The sequence below is a fragment of the Lepus europaeus genome, chromosome 12 (assembly GCF_033115175.1).
Source record: "Lepus europaeus isolate LE1 chromosome 12, mLepTim1.pri, whole genome shotgun sequence".
NCBI classification, from domain to species: Eukaryota; Metazoa; Chordata; class Mammalia; order Lagomorpha; family Leporidae; genus Lepus; species Lepus europaeus.
Genome location: NC_084838.1, coordinates 41,319,029 through 41,343,248, shown reverse-complemented (window position 1 = coordinate 41,343,248; position 24,220 = coordinate 41,319,029). Strand labels below are relative to the sequence as shown.

General features: G+C 49.9%; 2 protein-coding genes and 1 pseudogene across 2 annotated transcripts; 2 read left to right on the top strand and 1 right to left on the bottom strand.

Moving 5' to 3' along the window:
* LOC133771779 (olfactory receptor 13C7-like) overlaps positions 1-24,220 on the bottom strand; it is a 135,990-nt pseudogene that overhangs the window by 64,997 nt on the left and 46,773 nt on the right.
* On the top strand, positions 964-6,536 carry LOC133771778 (protein SPATA31F1-like). Its single transcript, XM_062208082.1, has 3 exons — positions 964-1,036; positions 1,531-1,591; positions 2,630-6,536. The coding sequence occupies exons 2-3, from the start codon at positions 1,584-1,586 to the stop codon at positions 6,441-6,443; spliced, it is 3,822 nt and encodes a 1,273-aa protein (XP_062064066.1). The 5' UTR covers positions 964-1,036; positions 1,531-1,583; the 3' UTR covers positions 6,444-6,536.
* LOC133770977 (RNA-binding motif protein, X chromosome-like) lies at positions 8,251-22,437 on the top strand. The gene is given in 3 exon segments (XM_062206753.1): positions 8,251-8,312; positions 13,705-14,456; positions 22,169-22,437. Coding segments are annotated over 3 exon segments (1,083 nt in total).

Here is a 24,220-nt window from a genome sequence, read left to right as displayed (position 1 = left end):
TACAGGCTGGTGCTGTGGCGTAAGGGGTTAAACCTCTGCAATGACAGAATCCTATATGGGTTCTGGTTTGAGTCCTGGTTGCTCCACTTTGATCCAGCTCCCTGCTAATGCTACTAGGAAAGCAGCAAAGGATGGCCCAAGTGCTTGGGCCCTGCACCCATGTAGAAGACCAAGAAGAAGCACCTGGATCCTGGCTTCAGCCTGGCACAGCCCTGCTGTTGCAGCCATTTGGGGAGTGAACCAGCAGATGGAAGATCTGTCTCTCCGTGTCTCTCTAACTCTGCCTTTCAAATAAATAAAATAAATCTTAAAAAAAAAAAAAAAGATACTCAGGTATAGAAATGATCAGACACAGACTATGAAATGTTTATTTTAAACTATTTAAGAAATAAAACACAAGGAGCAGACATTTTTGAAAAAGGACAAGTGATTTTCAGAAAATAAAGAGTATAATAATTGAAAAAAAAAACACAATGGATGAATGTCTTTAGCAACTTTGATATAGTAAAGGAAGTTGGTGAATTGTAAGATAGAATTGAAAACATTTTAAGGAATACCAACACAGAGGGACATAAGGCTGAAAGACAGTTTCAAACAATGAGAAAGTCTTCTAATTGGGGTACTAGGAGAAGAAAAAAAAATAGTATGAACAGAGGCAGTGTTTAAAGAAAGCGACAAATCCCCAATCAGGGTTAAAAGCAGAAATACCCCACATATTATAAGCATACATGAAAGCCCCTGGCTTTGGCCTTGCTCAGCCCTGACCATCGCAGCCATCTAGGGAGTGAACCAGAGGATAGAAGATCAATCTTTCTCTTTGCATCTGTCTCTCTCTCGGTAACTCTTTCAAATAAATAAATAAATATTTTTAAAAATACAGAGAGAGATATAGAAAGGGAGTGGGAAGTGATTATAGGACTGTTGTCTCATCTAGGACATGAAAACAGAAATGGTTTTCCAGCTTCACATTCTAATGCTTTTGTCTTTAAGCGTCACTGAAAAGTCAGGCAGAGGGCCAGAGATGCAGCATCAAGAGGTAAAGTCTTGCTCTCTCCTCTGACTCCCTTCCACTGTGGGTGAAGTAGCCACAGTTCCTGTCCCTTCATGACACCTGGTGCCAGGAGTCAGTGCTCTAACCACTGAAGGCTCCCACTTACCAAACTGACAACTTCCACAGAGGACTTCCATGGGTTGGAAATAACAACGTGGGAATGTTCCCCAATTCTCTGTTTTTCCCCTGGGAACCAGATGCCCTTAACTGTTTGATTTGCTAGTTTTACAATCTTGTAGAAGTCACACCATCTCTCAGTCTTGTTCTCCATAAAATGGGTACAATACCAATGATCTCACCTCATTCACAGGGCAAAGGCCCACGAGAACAAGCCGTGATTAGACTGTATGTAGACACACCTGAGATCATTGATAGTTGGGTATTTCAGTCTGCTCTGGTTGAGTCATAGGTCTCCAGCTTCCGCTGGGATAACCATGACACTCTCCCATGGTCCATAAAACTCTTTCCTGGTTCCTCAGCTAGGAGACTTTCCCAGGAAGAAGCTGAGAAGCCGTGGGAGCTGATCTCAGTCATGAAAAGGTGATCTCCTGCTCTTTTTGGTCTCCCAACTTGGAGTCTGGCCTGTGATGGTATCTTGGCTTGGCCTGGGGCAGAGATGAGGAGAGGGATAATGGCTGGGTGGGAGACACACACAGTGCATGCTGGTTCACTAGCTGAGAAGGTTGCCTGGGCAGAGTAGAGTTGACATATCTCAGGAGGGAAGGGTCACCCAATTGCACTCAGTGCTATGGCAAACGCAGTTCTGGAACTCAGGTTTTGTCTAGTGCATAATTCATAAAGGATGCTACAGGGGGCTGCACTCAGACATGAGACAAGTCATTCAGTCCAGAGAATGGGTTTTGCATATTAAGAAATCATCATTGCCATATTCTCTTTATAACCACACCCTTCCAAAGGAAGACTCCTGAGTCTGGCTGGACGTAGGTCTGGCTGACATTACCTGTTATGGTTCTGTCTTCAGGGAGCCAGTTCCTAGGACAGACTTCAGACAGGAGTCTATCATCTTATCTAGTCCTTAAGATCCATAGAGAACAGGATTGGTTCCCAAGAGATGCTGGGTCTAGCAGCAAGAACACCAAATACTCCCAGAATGCAGAATTCCCACAAGGCCCTCATTTCCCAGTTTAGATGTACCAAACAGTTGGCTCTGACTTTCTTGACGTAAAATTATACTAATCCAGGTTCGACCTGGTGATGTTCCTGGTTATGGCCCATCAGCAAATCACTGTATATTCTCTCTGCCTGATTCATTTTTCCTAGTTTAGTTTCTCAAGAAGGTCAGTAGAAAAGTGAGTCCACCTACCAGTATCCTCTGAGGACCATTCCCTCCCATGGCTTCTCTGAGACCTTGCCCAGCAAGCCTTAGACTCTCAGTCTAGCCTACCATACTTTGCCTAGTAACAGTTCCTTAAGAAAAGAAGAAAAGGGTAGACATATGAGGGTATAGGGTTCGGGTCGTGCTGGACTAGTAGAGAACAATACCAATCCACAGGCTACACTCTTCCAAAAAGGCAGAGTTCACTCCATCACTAACAATTGCTGTGTTCCCTTTCCTAGCCAGGGCTGGCTTCCTGGGGATCGAAGTGTGAGGCGGCTCCTGTGTGAAGACCCCTGTTGCCAAACCTGCAATGCCCTGGCTCTGGAAATTCACCAGTTACTGGCTGGGGAGAGTAACCAGGTTTCTGCCACTCTATCAGGGACATCGCAGGGTTCTTCTTGTTTGGAGATTTTGTCCATATCTAGTGTATCTTTTGAGCAGAGTCTGGAGATTCATTCTGATCACTCTGAAGAGCTCTCACCACCAGCATTGGTAGCCCCCAAACTGGCACAAGCAACAGAGGCCAAATACTTAACCCAGTCAGCTGTCCAATCAACCAGTGCAGCCAGCATCCAAGAATACTGGGCTGATTACCTCCAGCTAGAGCAGGAATTTCAAGTGCCAGAGATGATCTTGGGCCCAGAGACTATGGCTTCTTCAGTGCTGGAGGAAACTAGAGTTCCAGAGAACCAGCAGGAGATGGTGGAGATTATTTCCACCCAAGTCCATGATTGTCAAACTCTGCAGCCTTTGAATTCCCAGGTCTCTTTAATGACCCTAAATCCAGAGATCACCACTCTGATACATCCCATGGCCTTGCAAATGGTACCCCATGCCTACCTGCCATTCCTTAGTCCTGAAGCCCTAAGGCTTCTTGAGATACATGTGAAAAAGTGGATGCATTTTCAGAGATGGAGGCTCCCTAGACGTGTGGAGGAGTCTCTTCGGCAACTTATGCCAAATCCACCAGTCAATTACCAGCCTGAAAATAATGAACCGGTTTCTTTCATCTTGAATAATGCATCTCAGGTCTCTGTTAATGGCTTTGGAACCATTTGCCACGAGGCCTGGTGTTCATGTACCGCTGGCCAGCCTACCCAGACATTCTGGGTTTCTGAATGGTCCATAATGGACCCAGAACAAAGGCAACACTGCCACCAATTTCCACACCCTATGGCCTTAGCATTAGCCTCTCCAGCAACTAAAGATCCAAGTGGCTTCCATCCATTCCTTGGTGAACAGGATAATGATTCAGGAGTCCACCTGAAACAGAAATACAGCCAACTATTCTGTGGCCTCCCTTCCCTGCATAGTGAGTCTCTGGTTGCCACTTTCTTGGGTTCTCAAGGCCTCTCTGAGAATGAAAACATGTCTAAGCCCTCCTTGAAGGATCCTTTTCTCATCAAGGAGTATTCTCTCCTCCCTCTGATGCCAAAAACTACACCCCAGTCATGTGCACCCTCTTCCCCACCTTCCCCAAATTGGGTGGCTCCATCTGACCATCAACAAGCTCAGTTCAACGTCCCATTTCTGACTCTGGCTGAGTATGAAACCTTGGAATGGCACCTGCTGCAGAGGCAGCTCCAGCTTCAATGGGGCTTGCCGGCTGCCTTCCGGAAATCTCAGCATGCCCAGAGCCCCAAGCAGTATGAGTCCTATGGCAAAGCCCACTCTCCAGAGCCTCTGAAAACTTGCTGGTCGGCAAAGCCTATCTCAGTCCTCACCAGGGAACTGCTCTTCTTCCCGGAAAATGCCCGGAGGATGTTGGAATTCCATCTCCAGAAGCAGCTGATTCACCACCGCTGGGGTCTGCCCCAGAAGATCCAGCAGTCCATCCAATTGCTCCTTTCCTCCACTGACCAGCAGGCGCTGGCCTGGAGCAGCGAAGATCTACCCGATGAGAGTGCACCCCAGACCATAGCCCTAGACACCAACAGGGCCGGTGACCTGCTCTCACCCATTGTGACCCCAGTCTTGATCCCCATGCCATACTTGTTCACGCAGGCCAAGGCAATGTTGCACAGCCACATCAACTCTAAGTGTGCACAGATCCAACAGGGCAAGGTTCCTGCGCGTGTCTATAGCTCCTGGAACTGCAGAATTCCTGGGGGCCTGGCAGTGGTTCCCTTTTCCTGCATTCCAGAAGTCCAGCCCCTGGAGCTGCAGGAAGCAACTGACCCTGACCCACATCACGAAGTCATATCCTGGATGCCAATAGAGCTTGAGCCACAGCAACAGGCCCTACCACGTCCTGTCCCCAGACGCCGTAAGCTGCCCCAAGCCCTGTCTGAGGAAGTCATTGAGAAACTGGAGACGACTTTACAGCACAAGTACCTGGCCTTCCTGTCGGGGCTGCCTGCTCTTTATTATGTGGCTCTCTCCAGGGCCACGTCCCCAGCCATCACTAGCCAATCTATAATCACAGAGGTGGTATCTGGGCCTATCGAAATCCCAGCAGAGCCTCCGACTCAGATGATTTCATTTCAACAACTAGGTTTGGATTTTGGGCCGTGCTTTCCAGATGACAACAAGACTTGTATAAACACTGCAGAGGAGCTCCACATTGAACAGCAAGAAGAAGAAATGATGGAGATGGTGCTTCTAGAAAACCAGCCACAACCTGCTAACCCCTACTCAATCAAGACGCATATCTTGACCAAACTAAACTTCCACCTGAGAAAAAAGATCTTAGAGATACAGTTGGGAATTCCTGCCAGGGCAAGGGAGTCCAGGGAAGAAACTGCCACAAATCCAGAGAACATGTACCTCCAAGAGTCTCTTGGGAATCTCAACAACCAAGAAAACACGTTGCTCCAGGAACCACCCATCCCACCAGACATGCTTCCCGTCCTAGAACCAGAATGGGTCCTCTTTAAGGAGCAGCTGGCCACTGAGTTGAAGGCAATGCAGCAGAACCCAAAGCAACCTACTTGCAAAGAAGTGCCCCACGGTTCTGCCCCCTGGGCCTCCAGGATCTCACAGCCCACTGGGGACATGACGGAGACCCAGGTGCTTTGTGTTCAGGTGGAGGCCAGTGAGAACAACCCCAGCCTAGAGGAATCCTGGAGCCCTGAGCCCCAAAGCCTGGGCAAGAGCAAGGACTCAGCCCCACTCCGCATGATGCCTAAGAAGAGAGAGGACTCAGGGACACTCAAAGGAGCAGGAGACCATGGGGAAGGAGATGCAGGGCTTGGGCCCTCCTTACCCAGAGAAGAAAGACATTCTGTTGAAGAGCAGAGGCCAGCAGGGATGCCTCTGAACAGGACACCTCGAGGCTCCTGGCGACGGAGCCATAGCTTTCATTTTGCTGATCCCTGTCAACACAGACCCCAGAATCACCCTCAGCTTAAGACCCCAGAGCTGCCTCCAGGAGTCTCTGCGGCAAAAGCATCAGAGAATGACCTGCAAGCTAGTCACACCAAGCTTAATGTTATTCTCCAACCAGCAAGGATTCTTGAGAATGCCCAGCCTGTGCTGGCCCAGGCTCCCCATAGCCAGCCTCTCCGAGGCCAACTGATTCAGGGGAAAGCTTTGCAGGGCCACACGTGGCAAAGTCTGCTTTTTGAGGGGCAGGTGAAGCCAGCCCACCCGCACAAGAGGCCCAGCCCTCCAGAGGCCAGCTTGTTAAATAAGATGAAATCCTTTCTGTATTCTTTTAACTCCAAGACGAAAGGCAAAGGGTGTTTGGAATCCACATTTTCTGCAGCTGAGAAAGTGGCCAAAAGCAGAAAAGAGAATGCTGAGAAGAGCCTGGCTCCAGCCAGAAGCCCCAAGAGGAGAACTAAGATGGACAAGCCAGCAGGGCACCCCAAGGGCCAATCATGCCCCACGGAGAAGCTGGGGGGCTCGGCTTTCCTGAGGGTTTCCCATTCCCCAGACACTAAGCTCCGGCTGCGCTCCCAACACCAGGGCTCTGCCTCAGTCCCAGCCCTTCCCCGCCATTGCCCTCGGCACTGTCCTCGAATGGCCCGTGCCACCCAACCAGGGAACACTTTTAGCTCCCAGTCCTATCTCAGACCGAAACACTGGTCTGCCCACGTGGATGAGAAGTAAGAACCTATAGGTGCCCCCAATCCCCACATCCGTTGAGGAGGACTGCTATTGTCATTTCCATTAAGGCACAGGTGGGCAGAACCCCACCCAAAATATATTCTATGTGTCTAAGCCAAGGGTTGTCTGTCTCCTCCTTGTCTCCATCATACTTTGTTAAAGGGATGCACGAGAAAGGCTGTAAAAGCCTTCCTATCTAGGGAGGGAGATTTAACCCATAATTCTGACAGCTTCCACCACCCTAGACCTAATATGGACAAAAAGACTTGAGCAGGGAAAGAATGACCTTTTTTAAGGTTTCTTGAAAATAAAAGTCAAGCTTGAATCCTGAACACTCACCACCCAACCCTACCAAATTCTTTCCCCAGGATAAGGTTGCTAGCTTATGCATGGAAATACCTTAATATTAGCTGCATCCGCGTGGTGCGCCGGCCGCAGCGCGCCTACCGCGGCAGCCATTGGAGGGTGAACCAACGGCAAAAGGAAGACCTTTCTCTCTGTCTCTCTCTCACTGTCCACTCTGCCTGTCAAAAAAAAGAAAAAAAAATATTAGCTGCATCCAAAGTCTGGGCTGGGGAGACTGACAAAGCATCATGTCAGTGTGATGAGTACTACGAGGTGTGAGGTCTGATGAGGAAGATGACCCCATGAGAGTCATAATGGAAATAGTAGGAAATTGTATTCAACAATCCAGCTGAGTCCTTACGATGTGTCAGATACTATACCAGACACAGCAGTGAGCAAAACACAGGTCTTGCCTCAGTGGAGCTCCTGGTCTCATAAGTGAACAGTCTCATATGCCCAAAGTGTCTAGACACATACACAGGAAGTCCAATACTGACCTCAAACTACACAAAAATGAACTGATTCTCTGCTGCCACCACCATGCAATCACAGGTAGCAAAGGCGCTCCAACAGATGAATTCCATCTGTCCAGTTATTCAGGGCAGAATCATGGACATCATTACTGTTTTCTCTAACAGCCCACATCCACTCCATCAGTAAGTCCTGCTGTCTCTACCTTCAAAAATGCACCCAAAATATAACCAGTTCTCACCCCCTCTACTTATACCATTACTGCAGTAGCATAACTTGAGACCATGCCTCCAACAGTGTATCTTCAGCGAGGGTCATGGCTGCAGACAATACTAGATATAAACAGATAGATACATAGATAGGTAGGTAGGCAGGGAGGCCGCCAGACAGCCATGTAAATAAATAAGATTACTACAGGAATGAGTATAAATGAAAGAAAGATCTAAAAACTGGGCTCAGGCCAGCGCCGTGGCTCAACAGGCTAATCCTCCGCCTTGCGGCGCCGGCACACCAGGTTCTAGTCCTGGTCGGGGCGCCGGATTCTGTCCCGGTTGCCCCTCTTCCAGGCCAGCTCTCTGCTATGGCCCGGGAAGGCAGTGGAGGATGGCCCAAGTGCTTGGGCCCTGCACCCCAGGGGAATCCAGGAGAAGCTCCTGGCTCCTGGCTTCGGATCAGCGCGGTGCGCCGGCCACGGCGGCCATTGGAGGGTGAACCAACGGCAAAGGAAGACCTTTCTCTCTGTCTCTCTCTCTCACTGTCCACTCTGCCTGTCCAAAATTTAAAAAAAAAAATTTTTTTTAATTAAAAAAAAATAAAAACTGGGCTCTGCTAGAACCCCACATTAAGAAACAGAAAAGTGAAGGAAGACCTAGCATGCCGAGGAGCTGAAAAGCAGCAGCCAGTGAAGCAGGAGGAAAGCTAGAAGCCTTGATGTACCAGAAGTGTTTTCAAGATGAAAGTGAACAACTGCATGAAAAGTTGTCCATCAGTCGAGATGAGGCTCATCAGCCTTGGCAGCATCAAGGTCATTCACGACATTCAGAAGTACACATTCAGGTGAGCAATGTGGGTGAAGACAGGACTAAAGTGGACTCAAGAGACAGTGGGAGGAGAACAATTGGTCATAGCAAGTGAAATCAACTCCTCCAGGGATTTTTGTTTAAAAACACATTTTTAATAGCACAAGAGGGGTTCATTTAAGTACTGAACACAAAGGTGTTAAAAGTTAGTGGAAAAGATTCTGTTGAGAGGAATAAGTGATGCAGGAGAGCAAGGGCAGAACTTCTGGAATAAGTGATGGCAGAGAAGAAAGAAGCGGGAGCTGGTCCACAGGGGGGGATCTAGGCTTTGGCTAAATGCAGACCCTTTTCTGTTGGTACAGAATGCAGCATTGGTGAGCAAGGACTTTGTGCATCAGGAGGAAAGTTTTCTCCAGCAACTACACTACGGGCAACGACCCAGTGGGGTTTATGAAAATCCGGGAAGGGACAAGGACTCTAAGAGGCAAGGGCTATATGGCAACCAAAACCAAAAAAATGGAGGTAAATAGGAATTCTGGGAGTTACTGTGGAAACATCCTATTAGGGTCTAACAAGTTGGTGGTAGACTGAATGCCAGGTGAGCATGAAAAGTTGAGATTGCCAATCATGTACATGAAGCAAGAGCTCTTGGATATTGGAGCAGCAGGAAAGATCACAGAGAAAACTCTGTGTGGAACCTGAGCAAGACTGTGGGGCCGGAGTCATAGAAACGGGGTAGAGAGGAATCCTATGATCAATGAGGGACCAAGGAGACTTAGGGATGGGAAGAGAGAAATGGGAAGCAGAAGCAGGAAGACAGAGAGGATGCCCAGGGAACGTGGCATGGGCTTCTGTTTTGGCCACGTAACATCTCAGAAAGAAGCCCCTCTGTATCCTCACTCCAAGAGCTGGAGAAAAGGCAAGGCATGTGATGGCTTCTTTGTGAGGTGTTATCATGGACATGTGAACATTTGGTTCCTAAGAAAGTTCAAGATCACTCACCATCTCATGAACCCAGGAAGTAGTGGCAGACCTGCTTCCCCAGCTAGGACCCTGCATTTAGTAGAGCGTGTCCACTGCTAGGATACAAAGAGCCAGGGATGTGTCCCTCCTCTGAATGGGGGCTCCGTGCCTAACTGGCCCCTACCTGGGCCCCAAGGGCAGGCAGGCACAAGGTCCAGCCTTGCTGAGCCAAGACTCTCCAGGTGTTTTCCTAAAGCAAGCCAAAGATCAAAGGAGGTCTTGTGACAGGCACATCCTCTGCGTGGTGGAAGCTTGGCAGAAAGCCACAGAGCTAGGGGGCTACAGGGAGGTCCAGGATGAAGGGAATGGACTCAGGTGTGTCACAGTGGCATCAGATGGAATCCAGGGTTAGCGTGCACACATCCTGATTAGGGTGGAGTAGGTCCTTCCACGGTCTCCCACAGGCTCCTACTTCCCATAGGCCAGCATGGGCTCAGACTGTAGACCAAACTCCCACAACAGAGGGCTGTGGGCAGACAGATGAACTGAAATGAAGGCCACCAGGAATTTAAGTTCTCAGCAAAGTCAAGAGTAGGAGAAGGCAGGATCAGAGCCTATGATTCACATAGGAAGCACATGGAGGAAGCCTCACGCATGCCATCTCGAACCCTAGCAAAACCCCTTCACCTCCCCCAAGTTTCAAGAGAGGCCAAAATCAGAGGAAGCAAAGCCTAATGAAAGGCACAAGTCCAGAGGTGGACACATCGCTGCTAGCTTGGGCACTACATCATGCCTTGGTCAATAGGCCTGATATTTTCTAGAGCCCTTCCCTTGCTCTCCTCAAAACATGTCAGAATTGTCAGGTTGGATTTCATTCCACTGACTGCCAACAGTGGGAGGTGAGTGGCTTCTCCACAACTGTCCTGTCAAACATTGGGTCAGAGAGGACAGGGGCCACTTTACATATGTGCCTGCCCCCTGCAGCCCAGACAGAGAGGGCAAAGAACAGAGGATGAGCACAGGAATGAGCCGCATGGAGATGCTGCTTCCTGCAAAGAGTGGGAGGTGGCTGGGCTGCTGCTGCTTCACCAGCCGACCAAGGCCCAGTACTCCACTGAGACACTGGAGCCCAAGCCAGGCCAGGCCTGTCACAGAAGGAAGGATAAGATTGGTTCTCATGCCCACTGCAGGGAAAGAAAAGGAAGGAGGAGCACCTTGAGTTCAGGTGAAGATATAAGAAACAGGCACGGAGCTGGCATTACGAGGCACTTGTTAAGCCACTGCTTGTGACACCAGCACCCCATATGAGCACTGGTTTGAGTCCCAGCTGTGCCAGTTCTAATCCAGCTCCAGGCTAATAGTCCTGGGAAAGCAGCAGAGGACGGCCCAAGTGCTTGGGCCTCTAGCACCCACATGGGAGACCCAGAGTGCCAGGCTCCTGGCTGCAGCCTGGCCAAGCCCCAGCCGTTGTAGCCATTTGGGGAGTGAACCAGCAGATGGAAGATTGACATCTTTCTCTCTCTCTCTCTCTCTCTCTCTCTCTCTTTCTCCCTCTCTCTCTCTCTCTCTCTCTGCTTTTCAAATAACAAAACAAATCTTTGGGAAAAAATTAAGCAGAATAAAAGCATTTAAGATGTCGGGGCACATGGGGGACATGGAGGACCTACCCTACCTGGTCAAAGTGGAAAGATAGAGAATCAACCAATCCCATCCCTAGAGAGGGCAAGGCGAGGACAGTGAATACTTGGGCTTGACGAGAGTATTGAAACAGGAAAGTCTGTGAACCAGCCAGAGAGAGATGTCTTGTTTCCAGGAGGAGGGGTGGGTGCTGCCAACTGGCCCCCTTTCCCGCCTCATCTCTCTCCTCAACCATAACTCCTCTCCATCCAAGGCCAGGCAAGTAGCATTCTAGGGGATTTCCAGAGAGAAATACTCTCAAGGTCAGGTCAGTTACAAAGGCCACAGGGCAGGGTCCTGGGCAGGCAGCCTGACCATGGGAACCCAAACAGTGGGAAGGGAAGCCACTGCTTGCGGTAAATAGTGCCGGCAGCTGGAATGTGTCAGGGAACGGGAGGAGCAAAAAGGGAGAGGCCTGAGCAGAACCACACACAGACACATGAACACAAGTGCTTGGCCACACAGGTGGTACAGAAAAAGACGCAAAGCCAACCATGCCACTCAGACACAAATTCAGAGTGCACAAACAGGTCTAAGTAACACAGCTACACAGACTCATGAACACTCTGAGGGAGAGAATCAAGCAGAGACAGGCACAAACACATGCACACGCTGACTGGCACACACATCTCACAGACCCAGGCACAATCGCACCCAAATCCATCCATCCTGCCCAGCCCCTTGCCTCCATATAGCCCCTAGACCAACTCAGGTCAGGGCAGTCTTTCTCATCTCCAAACTCTGGCTTGTCATTTCTGACCCATGGCTTGTCCTTTAACAGCACAGTCTTAGATTCCTCTACAGATTCCTCCTTGGTCTCCAGAACTTGCCTGTGTGCCCTTAAAGAATTGTCAGGGTCAGGAAGTGAGTCCACCGTGCTCTTCAGCAACCCTGTCCCTCACCTACACACCCATCACCAGCAGAGCCCCAGATCACTGCTGCTCCAATCATGCAGGGTCCTGACCTCTAGACTGTGACACAGAAGACCAAGAGGAGGACAAGACAGACACACGTGGTCCAAGTTACCCTCAGGGACCATGAAGAACCAGGTCGTCTGTCCCTGGGAAGGAGCACCTGACATGGGGCATGACCTCATGTGAGGCTGTGAACCTCAACCCCACCCTGACCAACTCACCCCAAAACCCAGTTCCAGCCCCATTTCCGAAGATAAGTCTAAGTCCCAGTTCCTTCAAATGGGACTGGAACAACTCCACCTCAGAAAGGAAATGCTGGGCTGGCACTGTGGCACAGTAGGTTAAGCTGCCGCCTATGATGCTGGCATCCCCTATGAGCATAGGTTCAGGCCCCAGTCAGAGGGCACTACCTCTGATCCAGCTCTGCATATGCACCTGGGAAGGCAGCGGACCATGGCCCACGTTCTCAGGCCCTGCCACCTACAAGGGAGACTCAGATGGAGTTCAAAGCTCCTGACTTCAGCCTGGCTTACCCCTAGCCATTATGGCAATTTGGGTCGAATGGACCAATGGGTGACAGATCTCTCACTGTCTCTCCCTCTCTGTAGCTCTGTCCTTCAAATAAACCTTTTTTAAAGAAAATCCTAGGCCGGCGCCGTGACTTAATCCTCCGCCTTGTGGCACCGGCACACCAGGTTCTAGTCCCGGTTGGGGCACCGGATTCTATCCCGGTTGCCCCTCTTCCAGGCCAGCTCTCTGCTATGGCCCGGGAAGGCAGTGGAGGATGGCCCAAGTCCTTGGGCCCTGCACCCACATGGGAGACCAGGAGAAGCTCCTGGCTCCTGGCTTCAGATCGGCGCGATGCGCTGGCCGCAGCGGCCATTGGAGGGTGAACCAACAGCAAAAAGGAAGACCTTTTTCTCTCTCTCTCCCTATCCACTCTGCCTGTCCAAAAAAAAAAAAAAAAAAAAAAAGAAAGAAAAATCCTAGAGACTTTTTTTTTTTAAATGTATTACTATAAAGAGAGCAGGGGCTGGTGTTGTGGCGTAGCAGAGCAGGTAAAGCTGCTGCTGCTGCTGCCGTGCCGCATCCCAAATGGGTGCCGGTTTGAGCCCCGGCTGCTCCACTTCTGATCCAGCTCTCTGCTTTGGCCTGGGAAAGCAGCGGAGGATGACCCAAGTACTCCAGCCCCTGAACTCACAGGAGAGAACCAGAAGAAGCTCCTGGCTCCTGGCTTTGGCCCAGCCCAGCACCATCGTTGCAGCCATCTGGGGAGTAAACCAGCAGAAGGAGGATCTCTCTGTCTCTCCCCCTTTCCCTGTAACTCTCTTTCAAATAAATACATCTTTTGTAAACTATATAAAAAGAACAGATTTCATTCATTTCATAGGTACAATTCTAAGACGATAACCAGATTTCTCTCCTTCCCTCAATCTTCCTTCCTTTTATTTTGGTAGTATTTTTATTTTTGCTAAAACATAATTTCAATCTACTCTACCAAGAATGCATTAATACAGTGGTTCACAACTGTGTATACTGTTTAAAAAAAAAAAAAGAAAGGAAATATTGGTGGGTATTAACCAAAAATGTTTACATGGCCAAAAAAGTTTGATATAGAACACTGTGATGTTAGGCTCTCCACGGCCTAGCGGTCTACCTTCCTTAGTTGAAACATAACTACAAGAGTCACTCAAAGCCCACAAGCATGGGTGGTTAGTAGGAGGACGGCCAATAACCTCTCATCTACACCAGATAAATACCCGCATTATGCCCAAGCCTAAATCCTTCTATGTGTATCTTAGATGCTTAAAATTCCCCTCCAAAACAAGTTTAACTCCATGGCCAATCTTAATCCCGGTTCTAAATAAAAAAAAGGCGCTCACGTGGAGGGCACATGGACGATGGTGGCTATTCCATGAATTTTAACATGAGTTCTTCCAGGGGACCTCTTCCAGTAAAAAGAGGACCACCACCACGAAGTGGGGGTCCTCCTCCTAAAAGATCAGCCCCTTCAGGACCAGTTCGCAGCAGCAGTGGAATGGGAGGAAGAGCCCCTGTATCACGTGGAAGAGACAGTTACGGAGGCCCACCTCGGAGGGAACCCCTGCCCTCTCGCAGAGATGTTTATTTGTCCCCAAGAGATGATGGATACTCAACTAAAGACAGCTATTCAAGCAGAGATTACCCGAGTTCTCGTGATACAAGAGATTATGCACCACCACCAAGAGACTATACCTACCGTGATTATGGTCATTCCAGTTCACGTGATGACTATCCATCAAGAGGCTATAGTGATAGAGATGGATATGGTCGTGATCGGGACTATTCAGATCATCCAAGTGGAGGTTCCTACCGAGATTCCTATGAGAGTTATGGTAACTCACGTAGTGCTCCACCTACACGAGGGCCCCCACCATCTTATGGTGGAAGCAGTCGCTATGATGATTACAGCAGCTCACGTGACGGATATGGTGGAAGTCGAGACAGTTACTCAAGCAGCTGAAGTGATCTCTACTCAAGTGGTCGCGATCGGGTTGGCAGACAAGAAAGAGGGCTTCCTCCTTCTATGGAAAGGGGGTACCCTCCTCCACGTGATTCCTACAGCAGTTCAAGCCGCGGAGCAAGGGGCAAGAAGTGGACTTGGAAAGAGATTGAACTCAGGGGCCCCAGAGCAGCCATGCTGTGCAGGCTTTGCCACACCCCTTCTCCTGCTTCAACCATCCCGTCTGCCTTCCCAGCTCAGCCCAGGCCAGGCCAGGCCCAGAGAGACAGGAGAGAGAGAGAGTCTCCTAGGGAATGCAAGAGGAGGCAGCAGGACTGCCCCAGTGAGAGGTCACCCTGGCCCTGGCCCTGACCCTGCTGTGCCCCCTTCTTCCTTGTAAATATGATTTATACCTAACTGAATAAAAAGCTGTTCTGGCCTCCCACCCAAGTACCTGGTCCTGTGTGTTTGCATCTGTGGGAAAGTTACGGTCGCTACAGGGTGGGATCACACCCAGCCAAAGGCATAGGCTGGCAAATTCTACACTTCAACTTATGCCAAGGGTTCCCTTCCTTCTCAGGGCCCACACACCTGGGAAGTGGAAGGGAGGCTGGTGGCCCTGCGGGATCCAGTCCTGCAGGGGACAGCAGACCCAGAGAGATCCTGCCGAGATCCCTGCCCTGGATCTGCACAGCACTCCCCTACTCCAGGGGTGAGCTCCAGATCTTTGCCCAGATCTATCAGGGGAGGACTGCAGGAGAACCTCCAAGGACCTCTGAAAAGGTCCCCAAGGGTGAGGCTAGGGTCTGGGCCCACCTGGAACACAGGCAAACACAAGTCCCACCCCACCCTGGACACATTTCCAGCCCCAGGGATCCCCTCCCTACGAGCTAAGAGGACCCCCTTCCGCCCTGTTCCACGAGGCTTGGTCCCCCAGCCTCCCCTCTTTGTTTGATGGGGCCATGGTGCCCTTCTGCTCCCGGTCTGGGCCCCTGGGCTCCCTCAGCTGTCCACCACTTGGAATAGCCTTCTCCCTTTCCTTTCTGTTTTCTTCTTCCTCCCCTGGCAGGGACCCAGGGTCCCGGGGACCCTTTAACCTCTTGAAGCCAAGAAATAAGTTTCGCGGGGTGGATTTTTAGAGTCCCAGGATTCTGCTCTCCAAGAAGACCCCAGCCGGGCTTCCACACCCGCCCCCCACCTCCCAAGCAGGCAGAGGGGAGGCCAGCGGATGAGGTCAGGCAATGTGGGAAAGAAGACAGATCCTGGAGGGGGTGGGGAAGGCGGGCAAGGAAGGCAGGGACTCGAAAAGCCAGACCTCGCCACCCCACCACCTCTTCCTTCCATAGGAGCCTGAGTGCCACAGCATTTATTGCTTATCATAAAATCATTAAAGTATGTGCTTGTTCGCTCCTCCAGAGGCTGGGGAAGACAGGGACTCCTCCCTACCTACCCCTGTGCAATAGGTGTGATCTTAGCCTATACATTCAGATGTGCAAGAAATAACATTTTGCAATGTCCTTTAAATGAACTTGATTCCTATTCCAAGCCCTTGCATCTGCCAAGAGCCATGCAGAGGTCATAGAAGGCTGGGGGGGGGGGTGTCCTGCCTGTCCTGCACGCCATCATGCTCTGACCGCTACGGTCAGATCTATCTCTGCAGGGCCTCAACTTTCAAGCTCTCATCTCTGTGCCACATTTGAGACATGGGAATTCAGACATGAGACCCTCTGGGCTTGGACCCGGTCTCCCAAGACATCCCTATGTCCTGTCACCTGTTCCCTTATGGCCAGGGATCGGAGCCCAATGTCCATGCTGGCTGGACCTACACAGCAATCCCTCCATGGTCTTAAAGAATTCTCCCCTCCTCCGTAGTCTCTCCCTCTCCCCAGCCCCTCCCGGACACAATCCCTTCCCATGCTTAGACTTTTACAAAAGGCAGAAGGGCCTTTGACATCAGGATGCCTGTCCCTTCAGCCCTGCCAATGTGGATGGAACTGGAGGACAGCATGTCAAGTGAAATAAGCCAGGCACAGAAAAACAAATCTCAAATGTCCTCGCTCCCACGTGGAAGCTGGAAGAACAGGTCTCATAGAAGTAGAGGCTGGGAAGGGGCGAGGGAGCGGGGTAGAGAGGGTGGGTAACAGGCACGGGTTCCGTGCTCTGTAGCACATTAGAGTGAGCACAATTTACAACAACTTATTACACATTTCAAAACCATTAGAAGAGAGTTGCTGGAAGTTTCCCGGACATAAAGAAACAATAGAGGTTTGAGGAGCTGGAAATGCTAATTACCCTGATTTGACTGTGACACATTGTATATATGTATGGGATCATCACATAAATATGGACATGTCAATTTAAAGTGTTTTCATTTTTAAAATAAAGAAATATAACCTCAAAGCAAAATAAACCTGACCAAGAACTTTTGCTTGCGCTAAAGTAAAAGGAAAAACAAGCAGAACAGACAAAAGCTCCTGTTTCACGAGGTTTTCCTGCCGCAGCTGCGTGCCCGGTATTTGCCTCAAGCCCTGCCCTGAGTAGACCTGCAACGTGTTATTTCCATCAGAGAACAAATGGCCACTCTCACTGTAGCTTTCACCCTCAGCAATGTTCTCCCGTTCTTTCTTCTTTCTGCAAGATGCATAATTCAAACAGAAAAAACAAATAATACATATTTGTAGTTTTTTAGAGTTTCAAAAAGTACACAAAGGCTTATTCTGAACAATACCATTTCCAACAACTTTTACTTCTGAAACTATTTCTTCTAGGAGGTAGTGTCAAACACCTAAATACTTGTTTTAAGTCTCAGTTTCTTTCTGTATCTATTTTAAACATTGGCAACTCACTTCCTGCTACACAAAGAAGATTCATCTTTCTTACCAAACCTCTTCTCGTGCCACTCCATCCTCCAGACACAGGCTCACCACTAAGATCATGATCACTTATGGCTACGACTCTGCGAATGTTCATTGCAGAGCACAGCAGTGTACCATCCTTGCTTTCCCTTTGTCATTCTGCTTGTTCTTTTTCTTAAAGATTCCAGGGGCAGGCATTTAGCCCAGTGGTTTAAGACACTCAGGTCCGCCATCAGAGTACCTAGGCTCAATACCTGCGTTTCATACCTGGCTCTGTTCCTGATTCCAGCTTCTTGCTGATGCAAACCCTGGGAGGCAGTGGTGATGGCTCAAGTAATTGGGTTCCTGCCGCCCATGTGGAAGACCTGGATTGAGTTCCAGGCACAGCTTGGTCTAGCTCTGGCTATAAATGAGCTCTTTCTCTCTCTCCCTCTCTCTCACTTTATCCCTTCCTCCCTCCCTCTCCATCTCTCAAATAGCAAATAAATTTTTTAAAAAATTCTTTAAGGGATGGCCAGCATTGTGGCACATCAGTTTAAGCCACCACTTGAGATGCTGGCATCCCATATAAGAGTGCCATTTTGGGGGCCGGTGTTGTGTTGTAATGGGTAAAGCCACCACCTGCAGTGCCGGCATCCCACATGGCTGCCGGTTCAAGTTCCAGCTGCTCCACTTCCAATCCAGCTCCCTGCTAATGTGTTCAAAAAAGCAGTGGAAGATGGCCCAAGTCCTTGGGCCCCTGCACCCATGTGGGAGACCTGGAAGAAGCTCCTGGATCCTGGCTTCAGATTGGCCCAGTTCCAGTCCTTGTGGCCATTTGGTGAGAAAACTAATGACAAAAGATCTCTCTCTCTCTCTCTCTCTCTCTCTCTCTCTCTTTCTCGCTTTGCCTCTCTGTAATTCTGCCTTTCAAATAAATAAATCTTTAAAAAAAAAAAAAAAGAAAAAATACAGAAAAAAGAGTGCTGCTTCGAGTCCCAGCTACTTCACTTCTAATCCAGCTTCCTGCTAATGCATCTAGGAAGGCAGAAGAGGAAGGACCAATGCTTGGGTCCCTGTCATCCATGTGGGAGACCAGATAGAGTTCCTGGCTCTGGCTTCAGCCTGGCCCAGCCCTGGCTGTTGCTGGCATTAAGAAAGTGAACAAGCAGATGGAAGCTCTTTCCTCTCTCTCTCTCTCTCTCTCTCTCTCTCTCTCTCTCTTTCCTTCTCTCTCTCTCTCTCTCATTTTCACCCCATCTTTCAAATAAATAAATATATAAACCTTTGTTAAAATTCTTTAAGGTTCTAATTGTTCTTCTGCTTTTAAAAACACTTCTATCTTGACATTATCACAGCCCCTCAAATGTTTCAACATAGAAGGCTGGTTAAAGACTGAATGTTTAAAATGTATGATATAGCAGAAAAATAGGTGAATGTATTCATAATCTTATGGCAGAAAAGAATTTCTTAGGTAAGGCATAAAACCATAAAAGAGGGGCTGGCACTATGGCACAGAAGGTTAAGCCACCGCCTGCAGTGCCAGCATCCCGCGTGGGCACCAGATGGAGTCCTGGCTGCTCCACTTCCCATCCAAGCCCCTGCTAATGTGCCGAGAAAGCAACGGATGACAGCTCAAGTGCCTGGGCCCCTGAACCCACATGGGAGACCCAGAAGAAGCTCCTGGCTCCGGCCTGGCCTAGCCCTGGTCATTGCAGTCATCTGGGGAATGAACCAGAGAATGGAAGATCTCTTTCTCTCTCTCCTCTCTCTCTGTATCTCTGCCTTTCAAATAAATAAATAAATCTTAAAAAGAGAGAGAGAGAGGAGAGAAAGAGAATTAAAAAAAAAAACCATAAAAGAGAAGTCATAAGGGGAAAAAATCAACACCATTAAACTCAATGACATGGGGAAGTCCAGAATAAAGGCTGCAAATTACCACAGGCTCTTCTCACTGCTCCGAGTCCAGCTGAAAGTGCAGAAGGGTAATGTCTGTGGAAGGCATATGCCCACACGGACCCAAACGGGAGAAGGGATACAGGTAACTTTCCCAAAGACTGCTCCTGAGGCAGGTAAATATTTCAGATAAAACGGATGCAAAGCCAAAAACAAAATTGTAAATGTGAAGCGTTTCCAACATCATGTTCATACATAAAGATACATATTTTTTCTGAATATTCTTAGTATACTGCTGTTCAACAGGAAACAATTAATGGCTTCTACCAGAAATTTTTAAAAAAGCAGAAATGCAAAAAAAAAAAAAAAACAGTTATTTACAAATTTTACAAACTCATCATGCCCCAAACACACTCACTTCAGTCCTTGGAATCGTGGGTTTTCCTTTAAGATTGGAGAAGCAAATCACTTCATTACTTCATTGCTGTAGAACTGAGTTACCATTATCTTTTTTTTTTTTTTTTAAGATTTGTTTATTTACTTGAAAGTCAGAGCTACACAAGGAGAGAAGAAAAGGCAGAGAGAGAGAGAGAGGTCTTCCATCCGCTGATTCACTCCCCAGATGGCCGCAACGGCTGGAGCTGCCCCAATCCGAAGCCAGGAGCCAGGAGCTTCTTCCAGGTCTCCCACACGGATGCAGGGGCCCAAGGACTTGGGTCATCTTCTACTGCTTTCCCAGGCCATAGCAGAGAGCTGGATCGGAAGTGGAGCAGCTGGGACTTGAACTGGTGCCCATAAGGAATGCCGGCACTGCATGCAGCAGCTTTACCCGCTATGCCACAGCACCAGCCCCTTACCATTATCTTCAAAAACAAATCATCCCCAGTGCCATCGAGGAAATGACTGACATGGTGTCTTTAAATTTCACCACCATCTGTTCCATAAAATGGTAACAGACACACACAGACTAATGAAATTGCAGGGCAGCTACTTCTTACTGTCAGTGTTACCTCCGAATCTGGTGCCTCCTGCTTGCCCAGGTTCATTCCTCCCTTGTTTTATTGTCTCTGACAGATGGGGCAGGCGCTGTGGCATAACGGATAAAGCTGCCGCCTGCAGTGCCGGCATCCCATATAGGTGTCAGTTCGAGTCTCGGCTGCTCCACTTCCAATCCAGCTCTCTGCTATGGCCTGGGAAAGCAGTGGAAGATGGCCCAAATCCTTGGGCCCCTCCACCCACATGAGAGACCTGGAAGAAGCTCCTGGCTTCTGGCTTCAGATCAGAGCAGCTCCAGCCGTTGTGGCCAATTGGGGAGTGAACCAGCGGATGGAAGACCTCTCCTTCTCTCTTTGTATAACTCTTTTAAATAAATAAATAAATCTTAAAAAAAAAATTAGAGTCTGACAGTATAGGAAAGGATGGACAGGGCCAGTCAGTCCTCCTGGAACTGTAGCTAATAGAAAGGTCCTAACAACCTGAGTCACATGAACTTGAAACCAACTGCAAAGGAAGCAACCAGGTTTCTCAACGCCACCGCCCCTCCCACGGTGACAGGTAGGCCCTGCTGTGACCAGCCCCCGTTACATCCTTGAGTTATCAACTCCAGTCCTTAGGTGGACGCAATCACCAGTGACAGCCGGCTCCTTTAGATATTTTTATTTTTTAAAAAGTTTTCCGTGTGGTAGCACGGAGCTACAAGCCGGACACACTGACACGCTCGGCACGCTCAGCGTCTCCCACGATGCTGTGTGGTCCAGAGAAGTGACAGGGATGGAGTCTATAATTTGTTTTCTGTGAAAGCTCAAATTTCATTGGCTTCCTAGTTTTCATCATTTACCTGCGAAACACTTCTTCAGCTTCGGCTGGCCTCCTTTGTGAAGGCCTTCTTCTTTCCCACATCCAGGTGTCATTTCTCCTTGTGTTCAGGGGCAAAGCGATACCGTGTTTGTTAAAATTGCCAACACTCCCATCCTGTACCACTCGTCTTGACCCGTGAGTTGCCATTTTGGTGGATGCTGAAATTGCCACACCTCTGTTTCTAGCACCCACATTTGTAATTCTTCAAGTGGTACAAGCTCTGCAACTCCCCTACACAGAATGTCGGTTATGTTAAGAAGCTCAAAACCTCATTGTCGTCAGCACATCCCTTTCTCGGTTAGCAGTAAATTAAAACACCCCAGAAAGAGAAACGCTGCTTTCATATTCTTTAGGACTGTTGCTTTAGAACCATGAGTTGGGATAATAACGGGTTTCAGCACAACATACAGAGTGTCACTGCAGGGTGGACAACTGGCAGCGTGATTAAAACCCCCACATCTCATTGCCTACATAGCTAAGTTCAAGTCTCGGCTCTGCTCTTGACTCTAGCTCTCTGCTCATGCAGACTCTGGAAGGCAGAAGATGAAGGCTCAAGTACTCGAGTCCCTGCCACCCAAGTGGGATACCCGGATTGAGTTCAGGGCTCCTGGCGTTAGCCTGGCCCAGCCCTGGCTGTTGCCGGCATTTGGGGAGGAAACAGATGCACGATCTCTATCTCTGTCCCTTTGTGTCTGTATTTCAAATTAAATGGAAAATAATTTTTATTGTTTAAAAAAAAAAAAAAAAACTAGTGTAACCAAAACGCACCTGTGAACCCCCAGCAGCCTGCACCACTACTCTCTCAAAACACTCTGCCTGCAATCCCGGAGCCGGGGCGTGAGGGCCGCACTGCCCAGCTCCGCTGCCAGGGGGCAGCAGCCGCACCGCGGGCCCCTGTTGTCCAAGGCAAACGGCAGGCCGGGAGTTGAATTTTCTGTTCCCATTAACTTGTTGTTCTCGTTTTTATTATTTGTCCTCAAATGTGCCTTTCCGCCCGTGGCAGGTTAAAGTCCTTCATCCCCTGGGCATCGCGCCCCGCGCAAGGCCAGGCTCTCAATAACCCCCGTGGGAAATGGAACCCTTTTCCCGGGGTTGACCCCGTAATCTGGCTTCGGGAATCGGCTGGGAGCGAGTTATTTACGCTGTGAGCCAAGGGGCTATGCACTGCCTCAGGCTCTGAGCCCTTCCCCGTCTCCTGGCTCCGCACCCAAAGTAAACGCAATGGCCGGGGAGGGGGTGGGGGCGCTAAATGCCTCGTGTTCTCGGACAGCCCGCCGGTCTCGGCCGCACCCGCTGACTGCCCACGGGGCTCAGGGGTCTGAATGGCGGGGATCTGGCGGGAGGCCGCTGTCCCAAGCCCGGCGTAACGGCTGCGCCAGGTCATCGGGAGCCCACGTTGGCCCGATCCTCGGAGGCGCGGGCACCACCCGCAGGGCCAGCGGGAACGCGCAAGCCTGCGGTCCGGCGGGAGCAGGGAGCCGGGAGAGCGCCAAAGGCTGGGCGAGGGCCGGGGACTTCGGACGCCAAGGCAGCTTCTGAGGCAGGCGTCCGCCCTCCCACCCCGCCTCCGCCGGAGCCTCGCTTGGCTCGGGGCGCCCCCTCCAGGCCTGGGCGAGCGCGCGTCAGGAGCACACGCGCGCCTCCTGCACAGTCCCGCAGACCCAGCTCTGGACACGCATTCGCCCGTTCAACACACGCTAAGCATCCAGGGTGCGTCCTCTCCCTAGTCATTCCCCCGCACTCTCCCACTGCCCCCACAGACTGGGGAGGCTTCCCAGGCCTAGCCCCAGGGGGTGAGGCGCCCTCTGTTCTAGATCTCCTACCTCTGGGCCCAGGATTTGGCAGACCAGAGAGCCAGAAGACTGGGCAGGCTCCCTCCCTGGAGGAGCCTGGGGCCACTCTGGGCTGTCCTGAGCTGAGCTGCCCTGAGCTGAGACAAGACTTTCCCCCGGGGCTCACGCTGAACCAAGAGCCCTGGGGGAAAGTGGCTTAGCTGGGAAGAGGGTGAAGTCGTGAGCCCATAGCAGTGACGTGTGTGTGGCCAGAAAGTGTTCCAAACCTGCCTCCAGACCCCTACCCTCCCAATCACTCCATCCCCACTCCCTGTGGATTGTCTAAGCCGATGGCTTTGGGGGCGGGGGGGAGGGGGACTCAAACTCCACCTCGAGCCTGTGTCCCTTTCCTCTTTGCCATGTGAGTGACACCCTCACTGTCCCCCTCTTTCCCCGAGTCCTCTTCACCTCCCCAATCTGTTCAGCTTAGTGTGGAACTTGGGCCTCTTCTACCTACACTCAATCTCTTGGTAATCTTGTTTTATGGCTTTAAATATGAGTACCATCCATACAGTCCCGGATTTATATCTTCAGCTAGAATCTCTCCCCTAAACTCCAGACCCATGCTAACTACCCCAACATTTACATGTCCAACATGCAGCTTCAACTTAACAACTCAACAACTCAAAACCAGTCTCCCGATGTGCCCACAAACTCTTCCCTCTGCCAATATCCACTTGTGGGTAAATTCCATCCATCAAGTTGTTCAAGCCAAAATCCTTGCCTCTTCTGTCTCTGTTCTATCTTATGCTGACCCCTTAGCAAAGCCTGTTGGCTCCACTTTGTCTCCAGAGTCTGACTTCTTTTTTTATTTATTTAATTTATTTATTTCAAAAGCAGAGTTACAGAGAAGCAGAGGCACAGAGAGAGAGAGGTCTTCCATCTGTTGGTTCACTCTCCAAAATGGTCACAACGGCTGGAGCTGCGCCGATCTGAAGCCAGGAGCCAGGAGCTTCTTCTGGGTCTTCCACATGGGTGCAGGGGCCCAAGCACTCGGGCCATCTTCTACTGCTATTCTAGGCCATAGCAGAGAGCTGGATCCGAAGTGGAGCAGCTGGGTCGCAAACCAGCACCCCAATGGGAGGCCGGCACTGCAAGCAGCAATTTTACTCGCTACGCCACAGCGCCAGCTCCTAGAGTGCGACTTCTTACCAACTCGAAGCACCATTATGTCCTCCCTGGACTTGGGCATAGCTTCCAGCCTGATTGTCCTTCTTCCAAAAAAAAAAAAAAAAAAAAAAGGTACCACTTTGATCTACTCTTCATTCAACAGCTAGAGGGAGCCTTCTAAAATATGTCCAATCTCACCACACCTCTTCAAAATCCTCCCATGGCTCCCCCATCTCACCAAGTAGAAACCGGGCAATGGTTTACACAGTCCTGCCCTATCCGGCCCGGAAGGGATGCGGCGTGTCTCCTGCCACTCTGCCCTCTGGTCTTCAAGCCATTCCTCAAGCACAGCCTTGCCTCCAGACCTTTGTGCTTCCTGT